Source organism: Lycorma delicatula, chromosome 7, assembly GCF_047948215.1.
Source record: "Lycorma delicatula isolate Av1 chromosome 7, ASM4794821v1, whole genome shotgun sequence".
Lineage (NCBI taxonomy): Eukaryota > Metazoa > Arthropoda > Insecta > Hemiptera > Fulgoridae > Lycorma > Lycorma delicatula.
The window spans coordinates 130,968,681-130,992,602 of NC_134461.1; the positions used below are offsets into that span (position 1 = coordinate 130,968,681).

At 31.7% G+C, this 23,922-nt stretch overlaps 1 protein-coding gene across 1 annotated transcript in view; it reads right to left on the reverse strand.

Moving 5' to 3' along the window:
- Positions 1-1,380: 1,380 nt before the first annotated feature.
- Positions 1,381-23,922, reverse strand: part of LOC142328380 (cilia-and flagella-associated protein 96-like) — a 58,176-nt gene continuing 35,634 nt past the window's right edge. The window contains exons 2-7 of the mRNA XM_075372087.1: positions 20,898-21,012; positions 16,896-17,037; positions 10,615-10,721; positions 9,595-9,721; positions 4,237-4,444; positions 1,381-1,617 (exon numbers count right to left, since the gene is read on the reverse strand). Coding sequence (XP_075228202.1) covers positions 1,381-1,617; positions 4,237-4,444; positions 9,595-9,721; positions 10,615-10,721; positions 16,896-17,037; positions 20,898-21,003 — 927 coding nt within the window. The 5' untranslated portion in view covers positions 21,004-21,012. The remainder of the gene's footprint in view (positions 1,618-4,236; positions 4,445-9,594; positions 9,722-10,614; positions 10,722-16,895; positions 17,038-20,897; positions 21,013-23,922) is intronic.

Sequence of the window (23,922 nt, forward strand, 5' to 3'; positions counted from 1 at the left end):
GCCATGCCTGACCATAATTTGAATCTGGAACGTCCAGATGAAAAGTTGAGATGCTCATTTTCAAAACATAAACTCACATACCGACATTCTGTGTGTGACTGACGTGTTGCGAACTGAAGTACTAGAAACACACTGGTCTCACATGTATGACAGCGTACTGTCATCCCCTTCACCATCCCATGGCGATCTGGAGTGGATAGGTTGACGTTGTGTGTGACAGCGTTGCATAAAATAAGTACAGTGTATTTCTAAGTTATCTGTTTTCAAAAAAAATTCAAGGGCCAGATGACATAATGCAATGCACACGTTGCAGATGTGGGCACATTCTATCTGTCCCTTAAATTAGATGCATTGTTACTATAAAATATCAGCTGGTAGCATAGGCCAGTTGAATGTAGACAAATTTACTCTTACAAATGAATAAGAAGAAAGAGAGTTTATGCACTTATTTACCTTTACAAATGAATAAGAAGAAAGAGAGAGATGAATGTTAACAGCCGCATCTTCAGTTTGTATTTAATTCTATAATTACATTGAAATAATTTTTTTTAATAATTTTTGCATTTGTCAAAAATGTTACTGTTTTATAAATTTTGAAGTTATTATGGGACAAATAAGCAAATTCTAGTATGGCAGCAGAATTTCTATATTTGTCCATAATAACTTCAAAATTTATAAAACGGTAACATTCTTTACAAATCCAAAATTCACAAATTATAGAATTAAATAACAATTGAAGATGTGGGATCCCATGAAAATCGATTTTTGGAATTAATATAGTAAGTTTAACTTATCTCATTACAGTGTTTTAGTGGTTTCACTTACATTTAATGTAATATGTATTTATATTGTTACTAAAATAATATATTAGGTGTGTTTTATATTTATGCACATGCACTTATATTTTTTTATATTCTTTCCATGGTAGATTCGCTGTTAATTTAAATGTCATGAAATGAGAGTGCTTCTTGATTCCAAATTTTTTTGCCCTATAACAACTTCATTTCTGTTTGCTTAGACAAGACAAATTTGTTTTATTCTTTGTTTTTAACTGACTAAACTTCTTGAACTGATATTCTAGGAGATAACAGAAACAAGTTATTAAGTTACATTCATTGTTGTATTTAATTTCTGTAAGTTTAATATAATTAAAATATTAACACAAATAAGGTTGTTGATGTGAATAATGAAGTTTTTATGTAATCTACACATTTATACAAATCTCTAGTCATAATACAATGAAGTTTGTTATGAAGTATAGAAATAAAAGCGTTTAGTTTTAAATTGTAGTTGGATAATATGCTTAATGTTGAAAAAATAAACAAAGAACTTAAAAAAAGATTATTTTTTAATTTTTTAGTACCGTGCCATATTAATAAACTAATAAAACTCTTTTGTGTAAGTAATTGGTTGTATTGTTCTCCAGTTTTTATTGTTTGTTGCAATTTCAATCTTTTTTACCATTACAGAATTTGTATAAAATGTTTTATCTCGAGGTTGAGGATAAAATGGATAAATTTTCTTGTTTTCATCTATCTTTTCCACACTCTTGTTTGGAGCAGTACTAGATTCATAATTAGGGTATGGACTTAAACCTCCATAGTATCTGTCACCTTTCTGAAAGTAAGAAAAAACTAACAATAAGTATAATGATTAATTAGAACTACCACAAGTGAATTGAATCAGTTATATATATTTGTATCATAATTACATATTAAAGCAAAATTCTAACAAGATTTTATTCTAAATATTCCATTCTGAATTATATATTCTGAAACTGGTTTTAGTAGGGCAGTATATTACCATTTACTAGAATTTCTTATGATTCAGTAAGTCAAGTGAATCCAGCAGTATGTTGACATTATGAGCACTATCCTCATTCTTTGCTGTTGTGGGTCAGTCATTGACAATTATTAAGACAGATATAAAAATCTAAGTTTATATAAAATTCAATTGACATTGTCTAATCGAGACTGTGGCAAAGAATAAAATTTGAGCAATTAGTAATCTTTTTTATTAGACTATCTAAATAGCAGTTGATGACTACAACATGCAGACTAACATAACCGATAATGCTGCTGAAATTAACAGTTCATTTGTCAGAATCAGAGGTGGATCATTCATAACCTTTCTGAAGAGAAAGGAAGTAGTTATGTCAGATGATTATAAAACTGAAGAAACTGGTCTCAGATTTTGTGGTTTTACTATACTCTACATTTATCTTTATTCTATTTTTGCAGGCTGATGAGCTTGTAAGGAATCGGTTCAAACTATTATTTTGGGCAGTCAAATAATCTATCAATTTGTCCCTTGGTTTTTGAGGCCTGAATGAACTTAGCAAATCAAACATTCTTAATTTAGAAGATGAAACCTTGTCTAATGAAATAATTATGATTATGAAAACTAGATTTAAGACACTGAGACAAGGTAACATGATCATAAATACATAAATAGTAATATTAAGAACATGCCGACCACTTTCTTTGCCACCAAGGAAGTTATGCAAAAAATATTTGTCCTAGCCAACCAACTTCTCAATTGCAGCTTTACTGCCATTTTTTTGCAGTCAGAGCATCAGATACAACTTGCTTCACTGTCACTTCTGGCTAATACATTCTTTCCAAATCATTGATAAGAGAATGAATGTCTCAGGATTATTTGGTAGTAATACAAAACTCCAACAAATCACAAGTTTGTCTTCCTCCATTTAGATTAGTTCTCTGTTGGATCAATCAAATTTTTATATACCCGCTAACAAAGGTTAGCTATATAAAATAGCTAACTTTATACCAGCTTTATAGCGGCTTTATACCCGCTATATAAAATAGGTTATATAACACAACTGTATCAATATGAAAGTCGTTGAACTGTACTTTTCAAGTAGATATAACACTGCTGATTATTTGGATCGAATTCCCGTTAATGGTAATGATAGTATATCTATTTGTCATAAAGTAAAATTATTGGGTGTTTTATTAGATGATAAATTTTTTTAAGATAACCAAATTGATTTCGTTTGTAACGAAATAAAATGATAATCTTTTACTTTGATGGTCATAATACTTGTAAAACACTAAACTTGTTATCGTTATTAAATATTTATTTTGCTATGTGTATTTCTGTTTGAAGTAAAATATAATTTTTTGTAGTCAGAATTAGTTATTAAGATATAAAAATGGGCTGTCATTATTATTTGTTTGTCATCCAAATATGAATCATGTAGACCAATATTAAAAAAAATGTTAAATGAGCGGGCATGACTCATTCCAGACATATTTGTTTGGAAGAAATAGGGCGAGTAGCCCAATTTGTCTATATTGTGACCAATGGAAAACAGCAAAACATGTTTTCTTCTAATGTTACAGATGGGAGAATGAGAGAAGACAGTATACTGCAGTGACAGGTCCGTTTAATCTAGATAATGTGGTTCAGGATGATGTTAACTGATGCATATAAATTTTTGGCTATGTCCAAATTCGTTACCGGGGTTTTAAAACTAAAGGAATAGAGTAGGAAAGGGTGGATAACCCGGTTGTGAGGACCGGCATGATTAGTTGTGCCGGTTTCAATGAGCGGCTGGGAATTCCAGGGGTCTGTTACATTAGATATAAAATGCGTCAAAATAGAAGATTGAAGATTTGTGAACCGAGATAATAAAATAAACCGGATTGAGTCCAAATAAAAGAAGATAATGGTGATAAAGTAAAAGACTGAGATCCAAGACAGGCACTACTAGAAGATGCAAATTGATGCAATAAAAGACTTGAGACAATTTGTGAAGAATTGACTGGAGAGTGAAGGGGGAAAGACAGCCCTCTGTGGAGCCATTGTTCATCTGTGCTTGAGTGGATGGGTGAGATGGTGATGAAGCACGGGGGCTCTTGACCCGCTGAGTTCAAAGGCATCCCTGAGCTATGCTTAATTGCTGATCCAACCCAGGTGAGGAGGAATGGTGAAATAGGAGTTTTAGTCGATAGGGTGCGGACACACATAGGCTCTTATAAAAACACCTAGGCAAACCCGTGTGAGTCTGACACTCCCCTGTTTGTGGGGGATACGTAAATGGCATTTCTCCGCAACACTGATAACAAAAAAAAATAAAAATAAATCTATAAAACTAATATTACCTTATTCCGAAATAAATAATTTTCAAACATAGCATTTTATTGACTAATAATTTGTAACAACACGGTAAAGATTAATTTTATTAATTTCAATGAAAAATATTCTACATACTTTTCTAGCATGTGCACCTGGATAAAACGGGCCGGCTCTAGTTTCTTGTTTTTCACGTATTTCATTGTAAGTTGGCTGAATATTAGTGACCACATAAGGATTTTTATTAAAATAACCAGGTACACCACCGCTTACAAATCCAAGTATTCTGTCATGATGTCGTTTTGGGTCTTTAGCACCAACAAAAGGATCATCATATAAACCACCTCTGAAAAACATTTTCTTTAGCGCTTTAAAATTAGTTATATAAAAAAAATCTAGTAAAAATTTACAGTAATCAAGTACTAACTACTGTAAATGAATTGTAAAAAATAACCATACACCTTAACAATTACCTGATCATTTTGAAGGCTTGATTCAGACTCTCTAAGCCAAGAGAGAGAAAGAACTGATTATGGGATTCAAAGTGATGTTATTATAAGGGACTGTCAATCGGATTTATCCTTAGAACTATATAGATTCATACAGTTCACATCTAGTAATTTCATTATCATCAGATAGTGACAAGTGGGTACTTTCACTATTGATCATTGAGTACTGGAAAGGGTTGTTATTAGGGTAGCTTCCAGAGTGGTCAGCTGATGCAGGCTGGATTACACTTATTATATTGTTTCTGAAAAGAAACATCTGTGAGACTCAAATTGTCTACAGTCGTGTGGGCAAGACTGGAAGCAAACACCTTAGAATTGTTCTTAAAAGAACTATCCTAACATGCCACCTGATAACCAGAGTCGAAAGACTGACCAGAATTATCAGTTATAGTCTTTAACTGGTTCTGATAAGAACCGTTTTGATGACAGACAGACAGACAGAAGTCTGTCCCAGATGATCATAATGACACTAAGCAATTCATCCTTCAAAATCTTCGATTTTTTGTCACAACACCATCTGCAGGGAGCGATGCTAGTTTATATTACTATCCGGCACAGTCTTTTTCAGCATATTTTTTGAAAGTAAATCCAATCAAATTTCAAGGTTTTTCCATATAAAAAGGTTTTTTACACTCGTATTAGTAAATATTAAGAAAAAATCTTATTTATGGGGAGAAGGTAAAAAAGAAATTATACAACCTTTACTTTGTACAAGGAAGTTTTCCGATCGTGAAAAATTTCGGTTTTCAGATTTTAATGGAAATATCTATTTTGATCATCCCTGAATTTATTTTTACTAGTTTCGGCGTGAGGTCTGTACGTACGTACGTATCTCACATAAATAAAAAATGATTAGCCATAGGATGTTGAAATTTTGGATTTAGGACTGTTTTAAGATCTAGTTGTGTACCTCCCATTTTGATTGCAATCTACTGAACCAAAAGCGTCCAAAAAGCCTTTCTTAACTGCAGTAATAAGCCCTCTCATTGAGAGCTTTTCAACGATATATCATAAGCGGTACTTATTTTCATCGATTCCAGAGTTATAGTTAAGTGAACTTTTAATTAATTAAATATTTGGATCTTATAAGGGGAAGGCACATCGGTTCGAATCAAACTTCATCTCTTTTTTTATTTAATTATATTGATTTATTAATAATTATTAACCTCTCATTGTAAAAAATTTACGATAAATAATAATTTAATCACAATAAAAAAATTATGAAAATATATCAAGTAAGTTAATTAATGAAATAAAATTTTATGTACTTTTTAAAAAAAAGAAAGTGTATATGTTATTTAACAGGCGTACAAGAAGTCATGTGGTGTCCAAATCAAATTTTTTTGTCAGTTGAAAAAACAGGGAGAGGAGTACCCAGTTTTACAAAACCTTAAGTATTTAACCCTGAAATAGAAAACTTTAGTAAAGGTGAGTGACAATTGTTTATTGTTAAAAAGGATGGTGTTAATATATTGAGAAAAATTGTTTTCAAATTTACAATTACAACCGGTCTGCAAGAGTTTTGTTACAAGTATAATTTTGGTTTATTCTTACCGATGTTTTTATGCTGAATCCAAATATGACCTCAGAATTTATATAAATGGCTTAGTTTTTTGTAATGTCCCCAGTAATAAGTGAAAATTGTTAAACCGATTCTTTTTGTCTATAAAGATTAAACATTTATAAAGATATCTTGCGAATCGATGTTTATATTAATAATGAAATACAAATGTCTGAAAGTGAAAAGTGGTTCAAAGTGGAATAATTTGGAGGAGTGAGCGATGTACTAAAATGGTAGAATACAACAGTTATCTTAGCGCAACCACCGCGCAGCATAGTCGTGGAATGCTAGACGGGTAGGAGTAAGATTGGGTCTGTGGTGTTACATACGAACGCCTGCGCACGGACGCATTCCATCGGTGCACTCAGTACGCATAGATGATGAATGACAACTAGGGGGCTGTTCGTTGTTTTTCACAAAATCTCTTTTTTGTAAATTTTATTTATTCTTTTATTTTTTAAATGTTTTTTTTAATTCTCAATTTTATTTTTCCTTTCTGAAAAATAAAATTGAGATTTTATTTTTCCTTTCGGGTAGATTATAAATGATGATACTATATTATTTTGTTTTTTAAACCGTGTTTTATTTTAGTCAGTCAAGTGGCTCAATGCCATCCATACCATCGTCAATTACGTTATCCGTATCGTCGCCATCTGATATTTCAGACTCATCAGCACTACTATCGCTATCATTAGTCATTGAAATAAAATTTTCAGTTTACATATCTACAGCTGCGTCTGTCTCTGAATAGGTTTTGTTCATTCAAATTTGAAAGTACGATTGCTACATAATTTACAGTCTTCAGCCGTTAATTCAGAAAATTTTTGTTCTGCCATTCGCTTAACTTCACCAATATTTTGCCGTAGTAAAACATTCTCTTCAGCTATCTGATTCTTTACTCTTGCCCAGATCAGCTCGATCGGGTTAAGTTCAGGATGGTACGGTGGTGACAGTCTTAAAACAATGTGAACGTAATAATCCAATACTTTGTTAAAATAGAATTATTCGTAGCCTACTTTATTTAACTTCACCGATTGATAAAGTTGTACTTTTAACATCTGCGATGGGCATGGAATATTTCTAGTTTGCAACCGTTCTAACAGCATTTACTTTCTACAATTTCAGTTCGGAACCCGGTGTAATTTTTTATTATGGTAAGATGCATACTAAAACTGAACGAGTTGGAAGATTTGGAATTAATTTTGTTTTCAGCCATTTTTCGTAGTTATCGGCATTCATATCGTCGTGGTAATCACCTTGTTTCTATCCGATTTGAATATTAAAAGAGCATTAGGGACTTCTATAGTTTCACCTCCGGTGTGCACCGTTATCAATATCTGTTCTCTCGATGTAGGTTTCTAGTAACTGTGAACAGTCATCAGTCCAACCGAAACGTTTTGTGCGAGTCGAATAAATGTAGGATTCGTCAGAAAAAATAATTACTCGGTCATCGTTTCTATACCTTTGTAAGTTTTGCAAATAATTTACGCGTTTTAAACGAATGTCGTGTTTTTTCACCTACAACTTTCTGTTATCAGCATCTTTTCCCACCTAAAACCCGTATTCCGTAAAATCTTTCTTAACATCTCACCCGTAAATTCGAAATCCAAATCTTTATGTTCTGTTTTCAAAACCCCCAACAGGTTATTTAATTTCGGTAATTTTTTATGGCGTGTATGAAAATTATACACGATGTTCCTAAATGCACATCTTTGCAAGTCATCGACACCGTTTTTTTTTTTAAATTATTTTTCGAGATTTTCCTGCTATATTGTATTAGTACTGGTACACTACACTACTGGAACACTAGTATTAATGTTACTGGTCCTTGTGTACTTTCATTTTCAAATTTTTTCAGTTACAATTTTTCGAACCATGTGAACTAAATACGCCACATAATTCAGCAACGCGAGCTTGTGTTGTTGAACGTAACATATCGGGATTTTCTTCTGAAATTTTTTTGTGGACGTTCGTTCATTATAATATATTTAGTCTGGCTTCTTATAGTACTCCCTGTCCTAATCTACAATTAGATCTTGGTTGAGGCATTACACACCATAATTCTATACGCTATAATTCTAACTGAAAATACAGCAACTGTGGAAGTAGCATTGAAAATACTATATTTTACACTGTGAAAGGAGAATTGATATATATCTGTTTTAACAAAAGACAATACTATTTTATTACAACCAAGCGAAGCTACTTGACAGGAATGCTACCGATGGTTGCATTTCCCCTCCACAAACACACAAGTTCTTCTACTGCGCATTGTTGTGTTTACACTAAATTAAGTTTGACGCCCTCTAACACATCATAAAATGTCATCGATATTGTTTACTATAACTCATTTCTAAGGAAAATAGATTTATTACAGTAATATGATTTTATTAATAGCCTTATTAAGGTTATAATAATTGATATGGTCATTTCAATCACTATTTTAATGTTGAACCCTTACCGGAGAATCGGTTTCATTCTGACTTTCACGCAGTGGTCTGTAATTGTAGAATTATGATGGTCTGTAAAGTAGTAAGTAGATGGATTACTGAATATAAAAATAGGACAAGAAAAGACTATGGAGGTAGTAGAATTACTAAAGATGAACGAAGCAGGAGTGATATACAAAGTTAAGTCAAAAAGCAAAGGGAAATTTTGATTTCCCTTCCAATTACAACTACAGCAGCAATGTTGTTCTGCTGTAACTCATAACCTCTTGTCACGTGAAAATGGTAGGCCACCAAATTTCAACTTCACTAGACCCCTGTTTCTAGTGATGTTGAACTGGTAGTGATGTGTCCTGGTAGCTGCACGTGATGTGTACGGTCAAGCATTATCTTATTGTATCAACTTCATGGACTGACGAACATGAAACACACATCTCAATGTTTTTAGTACATGTTTAAGAAGCACCAAAAAGATGCGGAATTAGCTCTTTATCAATCCCAGAAACCGGTCAACTACTGCGAGATTAATCCTCAATATTTGTATTACCAGTTTCTGATGCACAATATTTTATTTCGTGCTCGCTCACAGTACTTCGATCAACATTTTCATCATCATAAACAGCTTTAAGATGCCGATGAGTGTTACTAGTGTTCACTTTTTTTCACTGTTAAAATTCAATCGCTGCACATTGTTTTAGACTCATTAACATAGAAGGCATAACATAAGGGCAAAGGCATTAACATAGAAGGCACTCCTTAACAATGAAAATGAGTGGATGGGTCAATGAGTTTTGGAATATTAGTAATAGAGGAATGAAACTACAAGATGACTACCTGTTTTGTGTGATGTTTATTCTTCCATTTCAATAATTCCAGTGCGTGTTACATTTCAGTACCCCCTTATATACATATTTTTTCAACACAAGCACAGCACTTGAATCTACAGTGAAAAATATTTCTTCCTTAATTTTATACTTACTTATGTTTTGGATATGGACTTAAGCAAATGTCTGTATAACCAGGTCCACCCTTCTTAGCTGGCTGAACTAGCACATTTGGAGGAAGTTTTTCTTGTTTTTCTTCATCTCTTACTATTGGTGAAAATGCTGCAGAACAAGAGAAATTGAATTACAGTGTAAATTCTTTCTACAGAAAAAAAAATCTCAAGAGATGTATACATTTTTCTTTTACATGATACCAAAAACAATAACTTACTATGTGTAAACAAATTCATTGTCTTGATTGTCTAAGCTTTTACACCGGTGAACATAAAATAGAAAACATAATATCTAGTTTTCCAAAACAGTTCATAACAATGAACTGTACTGTAATATACCATGCGTGATAAGTTCACTTATCTGCAACCATTAGTTAAGGCATCTGAAATACTTGCGGTTTTAATTTTGGAAAATATCATTCTATGACTAAAATCTTGTGCAATTCAAGAAATTTGTGAAAATACCACTCTGTAATTCATCCTATTTCATAATTCGGTCAGTGATATCATAATCATTAGCAAACAAATTAAAAACCAAGCTTAGGTTAGATTATTTCTAGTGGCATCTGACAAGACTACTTGAGAGATTGCTTATTCTGATCATGTAAAATTACATTAAGTAAGTTTATTTGAATTTTTTAACAATGCAATAAATGGATCAATTTGATATAATATTTTATCAGTGGAAAAAAATGTATAAGTACACAAGTAAAGTACAATAATAAACACTTTCAAAACATATATAATGTTGTAGTAGTATTATAAAGATTTTAATTAAATTTCATCTTCTTTTGCTATTTTTGAGTTGTGTCAACTTCTGTGGTGATTAGCAACTATTTTGAGGTTGACGTATCATAAATTTTCCTGATCCTTGCCAAGAATTGAATCAGGACCTTTGGTGTAGGCAATTATGCAATATCATTGCTGTCTTCTTAATTCTTTCAATATTATTTTTAATATTTTTACTGTATATAAACTATGCTATATAAATAACATTTTTACCTGAAATCGGTTGACCAATAATTGCATCATATCCTCCAGAAGTTTGCGTTTTAGGGTTACTAACAGGAAGAAATGGCATTGTTGTTATATTTTCTTTTTCAGCCTCACTATAAAATTAAAAAAAGAAGTATGATTATTTATTACCAGTATGAATAGATTATTATATTTGTAAAAGAATGTAATATTTAGAAGTTAATATACACCAAAAAAACATCTGAATTCAGACTGTAAATTTTGCTATAGTGTCCAGACATAATATTATGAAATAAATATTCTCACAGCTGTGAAGAAAATTATGGTAAAAATTCATAGAACTAACAAAATAATTTATTGTAGTACATATAGTAATGTTATCTCAAAATACAGGAGAATCACATCCTTACAGGTTTCTCTAAATGTATGATATGTAAATGACAAGAAATCTACATTCTTACTAAATAGGATTTATTAGGATGTATATTATTTACCAAACCCAGATTGTAGTACCACAATCATCTGCCTACTGTCACCTGAATACCAGTATCACCTGCTTTCCTGATGCCTAATGTATATAATATCTGTTGTAGCTTAATAGGCAAAAGGCTAAACTTCTGTTACTCACATTTTTCTCCGGGCTGCATGAGTGCTTCATCAGCATTACAACTGTAAGTTGAGGTTTAGTAAATTGAATACCCGAAAAAGTTTAAATTAACATTTTCTGCTAGTGATTTTATCTGCAGGCATTTTCAGTGATTTTATCCTAAAAGTGGTAGATTTTCATCAAGGGCTGAAATAATTTGGGGCTGATCGGGAGTTTCAAAATCAGCCAACACTAGTCGAGTGCTTTCAAAAACTTTCATTTTGAATTGTGTATCACTCTACATGATTCATACTTATGGACATCAAATAATTATTTATTTATATACATATGTTAGAATATAAGTACATTTAATTCACAGCCAAAGGCATCAATCTGCTTGTTGAAGCTCTTTTGAGGATGTACATAAGCTTACTTGTAACTGTATTTGAAAATATTTATTCTCATTAAATATATAACAACTAACTTAACACAAAAAAAGAGATAAAGAAAAGGAAAACAACAGGTTTTACATAATTAGAATCACACACTTCTATTATTAAAAAGTCAAAATTAAACTCATTTCACTCAATCCTTAAAAAAAAATTATAATTTAGTCACAATGTGATGCTTAAATTATTTTCATTGCACCATTTGTTTAATTTCTTGTTAATAATCTTTTTATATTGGTATTTCTTATATCTTCAGATAACATGTAAGCCACATGTCCAATATATTCAAATGATCTACATTCCATTGTAATGCTAAATTTCAAAATCATAACATCTCCATTGATTTATCTCTTGGTACTGACATCATCAGATCCAACTATAGGCTCTGATTTATTTATAAATTCTAAAATACAAGCAATTTTATATAACTTTTTTTATATTTGTTATTTCACTTTCAGTGTTTAATATGCTTGTGCTACATCCAATATTTTTACAGAAATTTATTTTCAGGCCTTCTTGTCTGAACTGTTTTAATGCATTATTATATGCTGATCCCCAAATTATTAGTCCATAATTAGACTGAATGGAACAATGCAACATCATAATTGAATTGCTTACATTCATAATAGGTTGCATTCTTCTAATTAAGTATGCCGTCCTCCTTAGTCTCCATACAGTATTAGATTGATGCACATTTTTCACTTTGAATTACTGTCAATATACAATCCTAAGAATGTCAAAGAATCTGTTCATCTTAATGTAATCAGTTTCATTTTTATCTGCACATGCTGATTCTAATTCTGTTATATATTGATAGACTCTCCATATATGCTCCAAATGGAGTAAAATAGGAATTATTTAAATTAATTGCAAGAGAGTTATTGGCAAACCAGATAAATACCTTCTTGATGTCAACTCACTCCAGTTCTAACAGCTCTACCAAAATACCAGAAAAATATATTAGAACTGTGTCATCTGCATATGCACAAATAGTTACTTTATAGCCCACTTTCAATAAGTCATTAATATGAGTATATAACAAAAATAAGAATGGTCCAAGAACAGTACTTGTGTAAGTCTATCATTCCAATATTGCTTCATTTACAGTATTATTAATTTTTGTTTTTTTACTGTTTGGGTGCTTTGGTTCAAATAATTGCTCAATAGTTTTTGAACATTTCCTCAGAAGACATATCTTTCCAATTTGTTCAGCAAGGTTTCATGAAAGACGGTATTAAAAGCCTTAGCTAGACCAAGACCAACTGTTAATATCTTAGTCTTCTGAGCCATCTTTTCGTAAATTTTGACCCACTAGCAAAATCATAGCAACTTCGGATGAAATTTTTTCTCTAAAATCATATTGCTTATTTGGTAATATTGTGCTTATCCACAAATAATTCCAATCTAGATATCAGACATTTCTCAAAAAGTTTAGACATGGCATGATTGCAAATGGTCTATAGTTGCAGCAATTCCTATGATCACCATCCTTGTAGATAGGAGTAATGTATACTGTCTTGAGTGCTTCTGGATATACATTATGATCAAAACTTTTATTAATTATTATAAAGATAGATTCTGCAAGTGTATTTGAATATTATTACTGGTACACCATCAGGACCAGTAGCTTTCTTTTGATCTAAATTTTGCAATATTTCAGCAGTTGTAGTTGATTTAACAAAAAATGAGGTTAAGATCATCTTTTTATGTGAAGTTAGTGCTTTTACTTTTTATCCAACAGATGAAAATTATTTGTTCATCACATTAGAGATTGATTTTTATCACACACCTCTTTATTTTTATCATTCAATATCAGCTGAAAATTTTCAGATTTTTTAGTATTGCAACTTTGAATTTCATGCCACAGTTTACTACGAGTATTTCTAATTCCCAGAATTCTTTCAGAATCATAATTTATTTTGGCTTGTCTAATTAGACCCCAGTCAGCCTAGTTTTATAACTTTTATAGGAATTTTTTAATTCTCTGCTTTCCAAATTTCTTCAATGATGCAAATGTAATATTTCTTTTGTTCTGACTGAATTTAAGAGTGTTGTTGTTATACAAGATTTCCTACTCCTACTTCTAACCAAATGCACAATCATAGCCGCTTCAACATGTTTTATTATTTTACCCAGCAAATTGTTAGTGCATTTGCCTGGGTCAACATCAACTGCTGGAGCTCTCCAAACATCATTTGGCTTCAAATTAATACTCTGAGATATAATTGGTTATTATTTTAGGTTCAAAGTTACTGGCAGATATCCTTCAATACTGAGTGTTCAAATGTTCACATTATTATTACCTGCCAAAATATCAATATTCAAGTCCCCAACAGCTTAGATATCCATTACTATTATTACTTAGCAATAAATAAGCCAATAAATCATTTAAATAGTTCATCATCAGAGCTCAGAGGTCTGCACATAACTAATAATTACACCTTTGATTTTGTTTGATTAAACTCAATATTGATAGCTTGACATTTACCAATCTGCAACAACCTTTTTTTGGAATATTATATTTTTCTTAATATAGAAAATAATTTCATTGTTTCAATTGAACTTATTTTCATCGTTTGCTAAATAATAATCTTGAATACTGTATACATTGGCATTATCAATTTTCCATGTCTTGGATCAAACAATAATATCATAACCGTTTTTATAAATTTTAGTTTAGATTAATAGCACCTTAACATTTTTATTCAAAGATCTCATATTGAAATGAGTAACCATTATTTTATTGTTACTGTTATCCAAGATGTATTTTACACATTATTGACTTGAATTAATTTCTTTACAAGCCATCTTTGATTTTTTTTTTTTGTCTTCAGTCATTTGACTGGTTTGATGCAGCTCTCCAAGATTCCCTATCTAGTGCTAGTCGTTTCATTTCAGTATACCCTCTACATCCTACATCCCTAACAATTTATTTACATATTCCAAACGTGGCCTGCCTGCACAATTTTTTCCTTCTACCTGTCCTTCCAATATTAAAGCGACTATTCCAGGATGCCTTAGTATGTGGCCTATAAGTCTGTCTCTTCTTTTAACTATATTTTTCCAAATGCTTCTTTCTTCATCTATTTGCCGCAATACCTCTTCATCTGTCACTCTGATATACTATGTTTTTTTTTTTAAATTAAATCCATTATTACCTATTTCTTAATCAATTCCAGATCTTAAAGATTCAAGTCTTGATTTAAACGACTCACATGTTTTCTGTCAGAGACCTTATAATTTATATTGGTCTTCAGTTTAAATCTTGAATTTACATCTACCATTTACACATTTTGCTAGATTTGCATGTTGACAATCATTTGAGTAATGTTTGCCAGCACAGTGTTTACAGTACCCCACCCGGTGGCAGACTTCGGCATTCTGATTATACCCAAATATTTATAGCATCTGGTATTGTTGAGATTTTCATATACCTTGCGTTCATCCCATTCAATATATATATTTTGAGTTACCATAACCTGCTTATAGATAATAGGATCAAATTAAGCTGTGTACTTTTTGATGAGCTGGTTTCTTTCAATTCTCTATTTTTTGTTCTACCTTATGAATATACATTACTTTACAATATTTATACTTACATTTATACAATATTTATGTATGAAATTCTGATTCATTATCAATATTTTTAGCTCTTCATTTATATATTTAATGCCTACAATTTTAATTTTTGGTGTTAATTTCTGTTCATTCAATTCACATTTGGTTTTTATATTTCCTACATAGATATCAAGTTGGTTTTAGAACCACAGACAATTACCACACTCCCATCCTTATTATACTTCAGTCTTGCTTTGGTTTCTATTCAACAAATTGAATACTCTTACAACAAGTACGATTACAACAAATTGTACTCGTATGCAATTCCTCTTTATTACATCAATTTTTTATTTTTTTGGGTTTGATAGTTATAGGCTTTTGAATCATGTATCACCTTACACATTATTCATACTTATGGGTGTATATTTACCCCTGTAATGAAATATGAAATATATACATGTATACAATATTATACAAGTGTAATAAAACAAAATTATACTACAGCAAGATTATTCTCATCTGTTATTATTTTTTACTGTTGTAATTCATGTTGAATGTTTATAAGAAGTATTATGATAACACCTTATTTATTACTAGTATTATTAAATCATTAATCATTTTATGCTATTATTGATGTTCTACATGACATCAGGACCTGGTCAAAAATGGGTAAACGGTAACCAAAGTACATTTCAATTAAAAATTGCTACAAATTAGGCATTAAATATTCCAATAATAACTGTTAGCACATAAATTACATAATAAAAAAGTAATGTAAGTTGAGAGTAAATTATGCTTTATAATAAAAAGTATTAAAAAATGACATTAGATAAATTTCTGCATGTCATTAAATTATTTAGATCGGTTTTATGTAAAGAGAAATGATGATTTTTTTTAAAAATAATTTTTATTTAAGCTTTGAATTAAGCATATTTACACAGGGAAAACAGTTATAAAAGTGTGTACACAAGAAGAAAGGCATGAATAAGAGATGTCATGACTCATATATTACATCATTTTCAGTAACAACATATTTTTCAGAGTCCTACTCCTTGAGTTTTTCAGCATGATTAATGCACTTTTTCTATTCCTCAACAGTAAAATTGTTCAAAGCGTTTTCCACAAAGTTTCTACAAAGATTTGGTTTTGAATTACCTGTTGAGCCAGGTAATTCAAAACTGAAGGATAGGTTGTGGTTTAAGTTCTAAAAAAGTACCAGATACTATTAAAGAGAAATGGAAAGCAATTTTTAAGGTGTTTCTAAAGACTGATATTTCATCTTGCAATATTTCTAAAATTGTTGAGTTTGCGATGTTTTTACCTGGGACGTCTACTCCAGTTGAGAGTTTTTTCAATTACGGGGAACATTTGGTCTGCAGAACCCTTTCTGCAGAAAGTCTATCTCTATAGACTTTCAGTATCTACTGTTAAACATCTGCTAAATATTAAAATTAATTCAGAACTTTCTAGTTGTAATTTTATGATGTAATTAAAACACACAAACCATTTCTGAAAAACGTCATTTCTAGTGAAAAATACAACTGAATAAATAAAGTTTAATGTTTCAGTAAACTGTTAAGACTTTTTTAAATTTCAAAAATATCTCCTAGGTTGGATCCAAAAAATATGGTAAGCCTATACATACACGATAATGCTAATTTAGTTAAACAGTTAAATAAATAATAATTATATCATTTGATTGTTCTTGTAAGTACGTTTGATGATATGATGCTATCCATCCTTCTCCTTCAAATATTCTCTTGAATTTTGTATCAAAATAACAATCCTGCAGTCCTGTTTTTACTTTTGGTACACCTGGATTCATCTGAGGACCCTTCAGATCTCGTATTTTGATATCTAAAAAATTGAAAAATTGTAATCTAAATATAATACATTACAGTTTCAATCAGTAGGTAAAAATTGACTCTGGTTTTACTCAAATTATGGAGAGGCACAGGCAATACAATATCAAAATGCTTATCTCTTTTGTAGAGATTACTTGTGCTAATATTTGGTTCTTTTAAAGTAAATTTTAAAAATTTTCACTATCTTAATTAAATTTATCATTCATTATTACACTTTCTATTTTGTACGACTATATTATAATTCTTGAATTCATGCACCTGTAATCTATATCATTATGAAACAGATTTTCATTATGATAAGGTATTCAACTGATCAATAGCCTACTCTTTTCAACCACTGGACCGATCAGAAACAGGTTTAATGTATCGGCTGTATTTTTAGTTTGATTTTAATCCAATTTAGTAGTTAGCAAGCAGAGGTTAATTTGAAAGTACGGAAATAGGTAACTAAGTTTCTATATTACACTGCATATCATTTTGTTAATTATGTTGGATTCTGAAGAAAAAATGTCTTTAACGATATTAAAAAATATCTTAATAATAATATATATTATATTTAATAATCTCAATATTTTCTCAGCCATAGAAAAACTGTCTATAATGGCAGTGAGTTAATGTCATTGATCAGTGAGTTATTGTGCCCCAAATAGCGAGTTTTTTTTTGTTTTTTAAAAAATCAGAAATGATGTTTTATTAACTGGTTGTATGAAAAAATAAGATTTTGAGACAATTTTTTTGTAACCCCTTTAATTTACCAAATGTTTTACATAATTTAACACAAAAGTATGCACATCATATGATGTGAAAGAAGGAACAGATGTAAACAGTCAATATATCAAAAAAATATATGCCCGTGTACACTAGTAATATACAAAAACAATAGAAATATATCAAAATGTCAAAACAACATAAATTAGTGGTCAAAAACGTTTTTGTGTATGATAATCTTAGAAGCACGGGTGAACACAAAGTGCGGTATTGCATTCTTCACTATAACTGACTACAGTACGAACATCATATGATGAGCACGAACAAAGACGTGAAAACAAGCTCTACCGGCTGAGTAAAATGGTGGGAAAAAATTCCACAATACTTCTACAGATATCAGCACAATCCAGAGTACCAAACATCATATGATGTTTTCACCGAACACTAACACCGATGCAAAAACTAAATTGATGCGCGTACTGAATGTGTCACTTTCTCAGGCACATCATATGATGTGCATACTGATCAAAGGGTTAATACACACTTGCCAAGGCTCGTGTCAAAACTTACTTCGCAGTCGTGCATTAATGTCTGTCATTAAAGGCTCGTTAAATAATGTACTATTGTGGTATATAAGATTTATCTCATTTTATAATTATGTTAATTTTAAAAAGTTAAATGACTTATTCGGTAACACAGATTGATGGACTGTGGAGTAAATATTTTTACATCGGGCAATAACATCAACATTACAAGCTTGCAAGTTTGCGGGAAGTACTGTACAAAAAACAGCAAGTGAAACATAATAAGTCCTTTTTCATATTTCACAGAACTAATACGTTAACAAATTGTCAATTCAAGTGAAAATTGTATTTCTTTTTTTTAGAAATAAAGAATTCTTATTAAAAAAAAAAAGTATAGTTGTCATTGTAGATTTGCAAATACAAATACATAAAAAAATTGGATAAAGGCAAACTTGCTTAAAATGGTTAATTTATTTAAAATTTGCTATATGAATTTTCCGGCATTAAACAAATACATATCCTATTATTTTTTATATTCTAGAGACTTGTTATGGCTTTGCCCATATGAGATGTAATCTCATATTTTAGACAGTAATGTGCATAGGCATTTAACGATGTTGCTGAGGTTAGTAACTGATTAAGACGCTTCAAAGCAAAACAATACGGTTTAATCTTGTTACAAACAGAATCAGTTTGATCGTTTCTCTCAAATATATAATATATATATAACTAATGAGGTGTATTGAGCGTAGTGACTGTAATTTGTATTAACAGTGAGTAAACACATGATTTTCAATCTATTCCATCTATTTCCATCTTTTATGTTGAAAACATTGAATAAAAAGATGATTAAAATGAAATTACTTTACTGGAGTGACGGCTAGGTTTTACTACTAGTACTAGCACCTGAAAGAACCGAATAAAAATATGTTACTTACATGAATTACTATTTGATGTCAAGCACCTGCGCATCCAGAATTCCAAAATAATGAAGTAATTAATTCAAGCTAAATAGTAACTTATTTCAACGGTTTCCCGCACCTGCCGGTTTTCACCAGACACGCTCTGATTTTATATTCTCTTTTCATATTGGTTGCAGATTCTCTTTTGAAGACTTTATGTTGAAATCATCATCAAACAAAGAAGAGGTCAAAGTTTAAAGAAAACTTGACATACACTTTTTTTATAAAGATTATTTTTGAACATCCAGAAATTTTACGGACGTCTAAAATAATTAGTATTCAAATATCAAAACGTAACCTCAGGAAAATATTACTGAAGAATTCTGTCATGCCTTGAGAAAACAGCAAATTATTCATTAAAGAGCTCCAGTAACAAAAATTATAATAATATAAAGACACCTGTTACAAAGAAATTCGATTGTAATTTAACAGGAAATAAACATAATAAATTCAAAGGTTAGCAGAAAGAATTTCTATAGTTATAAAAGCAAAAAGAAATTCCTATTTTTTGTAAAGTGTTTTTTTTGTCAGTGCAACTACTGGTAATAAAGAGAATGAGGAACAGAACAATAATATTTTGACCGGGGGGGTACTGATGTGGTTGTAACCGAAATTAACACTGGCAAGCCGAGAACAAAAATTAAAAAAAAATTTTTTTTATAGAAGAGATTTTAATTATTATCGTATAACTAGCTGACCCGGCAATGCTTCGCTATTTGAGTTAGATTAAATTAATACGATTGAAAGTTTGATAAAACATTAAAAACTGAACATTACATAACTTCACAAAATTTAACCTTTCACTTTTACCCTATTTCTCTGTTTCTTTGTTCCCCATTTCCTGCTTTTACCCTTTCCCTCTTTCCATTTTCTTTTTTCCCATTTACTCCCTTCCCTTTCCCCCTTTTCCTTTTAAAATTTTTCCTTTCTCCTCTTTCCTCTTTTCCATGTCCCCTTTACCATTTCCTCCTTTCATTTTCTCTTTTTCCCCGTTTCCCATTTTCCCGCGCGTAAATCGGTCCAGTAGTATTTTAATCTACAGCGGATACAAATATGAACATTGCCTTTTATATATATATAGAAGAAAGTCTATTGTAAGTGTATATTATTAAGCGTATATTCGTTTGTTTGTTTCGTAAATATCTCGACACCGGCGCTACCTAGCGGGTATAGTTTTTGGAAAAAGTTTTCTTTTCACGTAACCGATATGTATTCTGGATATGAACCAAATCTGACCGTAAATGTAATTTTTCCAAATATCTCAACTCCAGCGCCATCTAGCGGGTTCATTTTTTGCAGAGGTATTTTTTTCCACGAACTTAACACGTATTCTGAATACGAGCAAAATCGGATTATAAATACAATTTTTCGAAATATCTCTACCTCAGCGCCATCTAGCGGGTTCAAACTAATTCAGAAACCTTCGCGGGCGTGCCCTCAACAACACCAAAGTTTCATCGCAATCGGATGAATGGCATAGGAACGCGTACAGGACAAACAAACAAACATTAATTTTTATTTAAGATTGGGCTTGCTTACACTATGTTAGATTAAATATTTAAAAAAATTAAATTCCTTGACAGTGTGATTTATTATTTACATAAAGGTAAATTTAAATTAGAGTAAAAATAAACTGTTTTGTAAAAATCATAATTTACCTCGTATAGGAGGATTGTAGCCTTTTCCATGTAAATAAGACATTTCTGCGAATAGCCCGCATCTTTCCATATCTGTTGTTGCACCCACTCTCTTTCCGTAACTCATTTTGGCCAACTGAAAGAAATCGATTAAATTTACAATTTTTAGTATCATATTTTAAAAATAATGATACATTAACTCTGTCAGTTTTATTTTTAAAATGCGGGCCTTTGTAACAGGCTGCTTTTCATGGTAGATTTCTCAAATTATAATGATAATTTTCAATTTGCCCAAAAACATTCACTTTTTTATAGTTACAGGACTATAATAAGAAAAAGTATTGTAAAAGATCAAAATTATGGACACCCAGTTTTTATATTTATTAAAGTTTCAGAGTTTCTGGTTCAAAAATGTAAAAAAACTAGGTTCACAATTACGTATAAATAATAATTTGTGTGTGTTGGTACCTATTTTTCTAAACATCTACAGAACAGATGAACGTACAATCATGGAATTTGGTATGTTGACTTTTGTATAAAGGGAGATTTACGTATTGATATAATTATTTGATATAAGTACTTGAAAATGAAAGTATATCTGACCACCTGGTCATCATGTATGAAGCGACTGCGCCTGCTTTGTCCCTGCAATAAGAACCGTGATTTCAAAAAGTAGGTGTATCTGCTTCTCAAGGATGATTGGAAGCAGAAAGCCGGAGTCGTGGTGCGGAAACCCGCGACTATACACATACTGGTGGGATTTGGAACTTGAGGTACTCCGCAGGAGGTCCTCATCGGCCAGGAGGATCTACCAGCCTTCGAATAGAACCGACTTCCCGGTCCGCAGCGGTCATGTTCGGTAGAGATATGTGGCGGCCAGGGCAGCATACGCTGCTGCCATCAAACAGGCAAAAAACAAATGCTGGAGGGAAATCTTCCAGGGCATTGACGGAGACCCCCCCCTGACAGAGGCTACCAGCTAGTGACGGGGAGGCTGAGCCACAGACTGAATGCGATTGCTGAGAACCGTGACTACGTGGGAGCGCTCTTTCCTGAGCACGAGGACCCTTGGAGGAAGAAGTGGTGGCCGACGAAATACCGTCTTTTGAGATGCATGAACATATCACTGCGGGAAAGAAAATGAGAGTGCGTAAAAGCCCGGGCCCGGACGACATCCCTGTACAGATCGTCCGGGTTCTAGCGAAGATGGCCCCGGTAGTTCTACTCAGTGTGATGAATCGCATGCTTTTCGACGATTATATACCTGAATCTTGGAAAACATCTCGGTCGGTGCTAATTAAGAAGCCACGAGCGGAAGATGCCCCAATCCCGTACAGGCCTCTTTTGTCTCACAAACAACTTGTGCAAGCTCCTAGAGAGGATGATGGAAGCGAGATTGAGAGAATTAAAGGAGGACTAGCCGCGCCAGTATGGATTCAGGGCTGGAAGGTCCACTACTGACGTTGTGAACGAGGTTATGCGGATAGTAGACAACACCGTTGAGAGCACCTGGAGGACTCTCCAGCAAATATAATTAATATATTAATGATGACATATTGAAAAAGTACTCCGTTATAATTAGAAGATAATAATATTGGATTGAGGTTAAAACCGTCAATTTCTAATCTGATAAAAAGACTTCTATTTCAACAACTTTAAATATTAAAATTGTTTTCAGCGTTCTTGAAAATCTATAAATGGATACTTCACACGACCATGTTTCTTACTTTTTGCGCGAACCCCAAAGCGGGATTCAAAGTTCAATTTTATTAAAAATTTTTTTTTAAAGCGCTCTTGATTACAATAAAATAGGAAAAGAGAAAAATGTTTAAAAATGCATGACGTTTGGTTGAGTCCGGTCGCTTGTGGGGTTTGGAGCTCCCAATTTGGTAAAGATTAATTTATATGCGTAATTAGACGAAAATAGAAGAAACCGTAATGAAAAACAACGACCATAGCGATCACAACAAAGCTTCAAAGTTTATACCATTTTTTTGGGGTGGGGTTACAATTTTGCAAAGATTTTTTTTGCAGATATTGTTATTCTTTAATCGTTAACAAGTGCGCCTAAGAAAAATAGGGCCTTAATTAGGTTAAATATCTTGCTCTACACCTTCACCCCCTTCACCTTTTAAATAAAAAATTTAATGGCATCAACGCCCCAATACATAGAAGTAATCTGACCAGGTTTGGTCAAAATCGGTCCAGTTTTTCTGGATATGTAAGGTGTGATTTAGAGATAATCACACACACACACACACACACGTTCATGCGAATATTAACATCCGGAAAATTTCCATCCAGTCTTTAGTTTTTTGGGTTCCTTAGGTGTGAAAACATCAAGCTCAAATGCCCAAATCGGAGCGATTACAATACTTTCCCTTTTAGAGCTATAGCTCTGCTATAGGGCTATCTAGACAGGAAAGTATAGGTAGATTCATAATAGAGAAACTAAATAGATTTAGTTTACATTATAAGTTGTGATTTTAATTTACCTTTATAATCTCTTAATTACTGTTTTTTACAGAATATTTTTAACATTATCACAATGAAAAATTGATTTTATTTATTTTAAAAGTCTGTTTTTTAGTTAGAATTTACGTAGTCATTTCTCGGTGAGAAAAACATCAATACGTTTCAATAATTTCTTGACTGAAATATTTTTAGAACGCATGAAAAATGTCACGTGACGTGTACAATAAAGCTGGCAAACAATTAAATAATTCTCCTGGTTTCGCCGGGAAATTTATGCAACTCTAGCTAAAAAGGGCTTTGCTTTCAACATATAAATACTTTAGAGGAAAATTAAGTGGAACATTAAAGTATATAAGTAAAGGATTATGTAAAAAAAAAATCTTCTATTCTTTGAGTAAAATTTTGAGATATGAAACCCACGACGATCATACCGCTCTATCTCCTTGACAAGTTGTAACAAAAATTAAATGTCATCAGTGATCTGATACAGAAATCATAAATCGTGATAGAGGATTTCATAAAAATCAGTTAATCCAGTCAGAAGACATCAAGCAAAACAATAACTGATAGT